The 5,921-nt window shown below is 34.5% G+C and overlaps 1 protein-coding gene across 1 annotated transcript; it reads left to right on the forward strand.

The window, feature by feature from the left end:
* The first annotated feature begins 542 nt into the window (after nt 1-542).
* On the forward strand, nt 543-4,231 carry LOC147513289 (serine carboxypeptidase 1-like). The gene is made up of 8 exons (XM_086599527.1): nt 543-1,094; nt 1,268-1,375; nt 1,459-1,736; nt 1,823-2,074; nt 3,183-3,301; nt 3,390-3,482; nt 3,624-3,732; nt 3,866-4,231. The coding sequence occupies exons 1-8, from the start codon at nt 758-760 to the stop codon at nt 4,028-4,030; spliced, it is 1,461 nt and encodes a 486-aa protein (XP_086455653.1). The 5' UTR covers nt 543-757; the 3' UTR covers nt 4,031-4,231.
* The last annotated feature ends 1,690 nt before the right edge of the window (nt 4,232-5,921 follow it).

The following is a 5,921-nucleotide window of genomic DNA, read 5'->3' on the forward strand; positions in this document are numbered from 1 at the left end:
ACAGATGCATAAAGGGAGCGTCTAATTTGAACATATTTGTTTTTTATAAGTTAGTTTAATTAAACCGTTTCTAATACAATGTAGAACCTACACATCTCGTCTATATGCAAAACGGTCCAGTCCAACCAATTACGACATAAAAAAAAAAGCCTAATATGAATGTATTTTATTTTTCAAGTTAGTGTAATTAAATTGTTCTTAATGCAGGACCAATACATCTCATCTCATCTATATATAACGAGAAAGTAAATGCTTCTTTAAACACGTGGAATTTAAGACTAAAAAAATAAATGGAAGTCACGTGCAAGTGAAGTCACGTGTGAAATTTCTCTCAAAGGCATTGGGTTTTGCTCCTATAAAAGTATAAAATCATCTACAGAAATGAAGACATATATCCAGAATGACAAAGCATGCAAGCCCGACTGTATCTAATTTCTTGGCTCAACATACAAAGAAATGGAAAAGCCCATGAGACTATGAGAGTATGAGACTTCTCAAAACAGTATTTCTCGCTGTGCTGTATAAATCTATGAAATCAACAGAAAAACCTTAAATTAAGCAATGTGCATGGAGCTCTAGTCATTTTAAACAGTTGTCGGAAACCAATTAACTGACTGATTTACTATTTTTATCTACAATAGTTGGATGAACAGATGAGGCGATGAATGTAATTAACTCGTTTTTTTTCCTCTATAAGTATTGGAACTTTTGGCGACTAATATGTATTCAGTCTCTACCAAATTAATTAGCACGAAAAATGGCGAGGCAAACAACATTCCTCCTTGCCACCCTTGTTTTATCGTGCAGTATAGCTCTAGTTCAAAGTAATGGAGAAGAAGGGAAAACAGAGGGAAAATGGGATAATCATACAGAACAATATAAGAACAAACCTTATTATGTTCGCATCGAACCACAAGATGGGCTGAAGGAAGCCGATAGAATTGAGAAGTTGCCAGGACAACCTAAAGTGAAGTTCAACCAGTACTCGGGCTACGTAACTGTAGATGGTGAAGTGGGACGAGCGCTTTTCTATTATTTTGTTGAATCTCCTGATAAACCTTCCACAAAACCCCTTGTCTTATGGCTTAATGGCGGTAATACTCTCACCTCTCTCTTTTTTTCGATAATATATTAATATGTAATACTCTCACCTCAAACTAAAGATTACAAGTACTCATTGTGTTTTAGTCATGTATCATACGTACTATTTGCCAATATAGTTGTGGATTATATGATTTTTATCGTATTCCTTGAATGTTACGAATAGGACCTGGGTGCTCTTCATTGGGAACAGGAGCAATGACGGAATTAGGACCATTTAGAGTGGAAAAAGATGGAACAACACTAAAGATAAATCAGTATGCATGGAACAAGAGTGAGTGATCATTTTACATATGTATGTATGTGCGTTTCAGTATATAATTAATAATGATCAATCTGGTTTAACACGCTTTGCAGAAGCAAATATCCTATTTCTCGAGTCTCCAGCAGGTGTTGGATTTTCGTATTCAAATTCGACACTGGATTATGAATTGAGCAGAGATGAAAGAACTGCTCAGGATTCTTATACATTTCTGCTCAACTGGTTAGAGAGGTTTCCTGAGTACAAGAACAGGGATTTCTTCATGATAGGAGAGAGCTATGCCGGGCATTTTATTCCACAACTTGCTCAGTTGATTCTTCAAAAAAACAAGGAAACAAATCAAACAAGGGTCATTAACCTACGAGGAATAACAGTAAGACTTCCATTAAGTGTTTTAATATGTATTTATATGTATTTGTAAATTATCAAGGTACAGACAAGTTTATCGTGTTGTTACAGATCGGCAATGCATTAGTCGATGAATATTTTAACGAGAAGGGAAAGCAGGACTTCCTCTATACGCATGCTATTATTTCCAAACAATTGCACGAAAGTATTCTCAACTCATCCTGTGATGTCAAATTGTTAGCAGATGAACAATTAACCGCAATATGCCAAACAAATGTAAAAGAGTTCAAAAGTTTGACAAAGGACGTCAACTTATACAACATATATGCTCCCAGGTGCGATATGACATTAAAGAGCCCACAGGTATGTATTTATTATTAAGCTATACATATGCATGAACTAAACTGTGCTTTACCTAAATCTGAATCTAAACACTTTTTACCAAGCTAGCCGAGCTGGACTTACAAGAGGCTCTGGTGAGCTAGCTAGCCGTCATAACCAACCAATTTTTGCCGTGTTGTTTTTTTAGCCGTCTAAGCCCATGGATGTCCTTCCGGATTTCTTAACCAATAAAAAAATAACACGTGTGACGCAGCTATTGAGAGCCGGCTGAGCAGTTACTTTTGAATTTTGATTTGTTTATTTTGTAACCCCACGTCCCCACTTGCAATCATAACAAGAATTTTTTCTAAAATTGAGTCAGTAATATGGGCAGCACAGTTTAAAACGTGGCGTAGCACATAATAATGCATTGAGTCCGATTTTACTGCTCTTTAACAGTTTTTTAGTACAGTAAAAATATTTTCGGACAGCCACTCCATCAATCACCAACTGAGGTTTTGTAGACAGCAAACAGTTGCTTGTCCACAAACTTATTCTTATTGAATCTGATTTTGTAGACAGACTTGTCTATAAACAGTATTTTTCTATTGGTCAAAACAATTTTTGGACACTTTAACAGTTTTTTTTGCCAAGAAAAACAAGGTATTTTCCTACTAATCAAATAAGGTCTCACAAATATATTCTCATCATGCATTTTATAGAAATCTCTCCTTCCTGTTATGATCCTCCAAACCAATTTTCTTTATTATTTTTTTAGGAAAGGAAGGATGCTTTTAAGTTTCGAGGTTTGTAAATTGAGTTTAGAACAATTTTAGAGTTAGGTTAAAATTATGCAAGATGTCATTTGGTTATTTTGGTATTAGTTTTTTCAACTTAATTTTCGGCCCGTTTAGATTGTTCTACCCATTTCTTTGGTGGGTTCACCTATGTTTTAAACCCAGGCCTCCTTTGATATATACTGTCTCCACCTAGTTGCCGAAATCGATACTTGTTTTAATTTCTTTTAATTTTTGAAGACCATACATGTTTTGGAGTTCTGGATTTTATTTGTTTGAATCTTTTTATTTGACAGATCATACTTCATATCCTTAATATAACCAATAGCTAACATATCTCAAATTTGAAACAGAACACAAAAAACGATCCCTGCACATATAAATACACAGCGATTTATCTGAATACTCCCGAAGTTCAAAAAGCTCTGCATGCAAATGTCACGGGTCTACCATTTCCATGGGCGAACTGCAAGTACTGATTTCAATAACTAAGTTCATGTCTAGTTCAGTTTCAAAACGACCAATTTTTTTTTGTAACATTATATTTTCTTCTTCCGCAGCGGGCCACTACATGGAGTGCATTTTAGCCGAAACACACTCTTGCCAACCATTAAAGAGCTTATGACCTCTGGTATAAGAGTGTGGATATACAGGTACATATAAGAGATTAGAGTTTCAGAGATATCAAACTCTGTAACAAAAAATTTCTTATTTCAATTAGCTAAAACTATTACTAAGTTCTAACTTCTGACTACTATGGGCTTCTTACAACTTTTTAACAAATAAATGTGCAGTGGAGACCTTGATGCTGTGGTACCCTTCACAGGCACCGAGTACGCAATAGATGCACTTGGTGCTTCTCTTAAGAATGATCGGTATGCTTGGTACAATGGCCCAGACGAAGTAAGATCAATTACCATCATTTTCAATAGTTTGAAACTTTGAATCACTTAGATTAGCTTTGAATATTCTCAATCTTATATATATTTATTTTAAAAGATTCTAATTATACTCTTTTTTAATGTTTTCCAAAAAGGTCGGAGGTTATGTTGTTGAATACCACAACTTGACATATGTGATTGTGAGAGGGGCTGGACATATGGTGCCAATCGATCAACCAGTTAGAGCATTGACAATGTTCACTTCCTTCTTAGAAGGAAAGCTTCTTCCTCGGGCTAACTTGACAAATACAACTCATTAGGTCCAATGACGACTATGCAAACTCAAAGCTGGCAAATTCAATTATTGAAGATGATGTGAACTAAGATCGGTGGAAGCTTCAATCTTATCAAAATCCACTCAATAAAATAATTGTTTAGCAAATCTCACTTTGAATTAATATTCTTTTAACCTAAACTGAATAACAATTGAACCTGTACCTAATGGAGGCTCATATTCTATTTACACTACGCCTTAATCTCTTCAAACCTAACATAACTTGCATGAGCCTGACCTCATTCCCCCCAAGTTTGGAAGAGCTTGACCACAAGATAGAAACCTTGTAGTCATTATAAAACTCATGATCAATTTGTTGAAGGGCACCTTTAGAAATCCCCAAATTGTCAGAATGAGGTTTGTTCTTCCATTTAACCAAATTCTGAGTACTATTTTTGCCATAGGATAAGTTGCCTTGTTTTGTATAAGCTAGTATGGATTGTCCAATGCAAATGTAATAATGAAAACTGGATGGAATCAAAGGTTCTACCATCTGGGGAAAAAAAAATCACGAGAAACAAAATTAAACATCCCGTTATTAAATACATGGGAAATGTCGAAAACACGTATCAACCAAAAAAACAAAAACAAGCGACGTAGACAAACTCTTATATCCCGTCCCGTGTGTTTATAGAGGGAGATAGAATGTTAAATTCCGGCTTTCATGAGAAGTGACATCATCCAATGTTACCAATTGCATTGGATAACTCTTTTTAGCCCAACAATGTAGTTTTGGGCATCTTAGGAGACAATGCATTGGGAATGTTCGAAAATGGATGACGGTCAGTACTAAACATTCTTCTCGGCTTTTTGCACACAACCCATTTTATACAAAAACCCTTTAAATTTTGCATAGGATGCTTTGGGCTTTGAGCGTCATGGACCTATTGCATCATGTGCTAACCTTTCACACATTTCGAAATGACCGAGTCAAGTCAACAAGACTGCCACAATTATTATATTATACAACTAGTACATTGGCACATGCAGTGCCTAATCCCATGAGGACACAATTTTCTGAAGCACAATAGCAATCTTGCAATTGTTTTTAAAATTGTGAGCAATGTGTTAATTCAAGAGAGAGCCGTTTGAATTTTACTGTACAAATTGACAGTTTTATTTTTCCTTCATTTATCTATATAATAAATTAGGGTGGTGCTGGACATCTAATACCACTCTCTAATTTTTGGATCTAATTTATGACGTGGCGAATCGTAGGGCTTATGAGGTGTTAGTCGTTTAATAGTGTGGAACAAGTGTTACATTATCATTATTGAAGTCAACAAATATCGTTGAATTTTTAATGGACTTGGGTTGGGTTTTTTTATCGGGCTTTAATCGGCTTCGATTGGATTTTTTTAGTCAGGCTTTGAGTTTTTTTAGTGTTGTACAACACGGGCAAATATACTAGTCTTCAAATATATATTATAGATGTACCCTCTTGGCTCTATTTTTTGAGCATTGACAGAGTTTCTAATATTTGTAAAACTCTTTGACTAATTACTAAAAAGTAGGAGACTAATATGAAACAATTTTTTCTAAACTCTATTACTAATTAGTAAAAAAATATGATATAAAGAAGTAAACAATCCTATATAGATTTTCATAGATTCTCAAACTTTTCCTAAACACTATAGCTAATTATGAAAAAAATATGAGACAAAAAACTAAATTGCTAAAAACAATAATTTCCATCGAAAACGATTTTCCTAAAACCCTTACTCTACGAATAATAGTTTCCACACTAATCTTAGGTAAAGTTTAACATAACAAATTTTTTTTTTTAGAAAAAGACAATGAAATAACGAAGGAAAAAATAAATTGAGTTGCCTGAACATTTAGTTTCTACATTTGTTAACCACACATGTGACTGGGAC

The sequence above is a fragment of the Coptis chinensis genome, chromosome 3, assembly GCF_015680905.1.
Source record: "Coptis chinensis isolate HL-2020 chromosome 3, ASM1568090v1, whole genome shotgun sequence".
NCBI lineage: Eukaryota > Viridiplantae > Streptophyta > Magnoliopsida > Ranunculales > Ranunculaceae > Coptis > Coptis chinensis.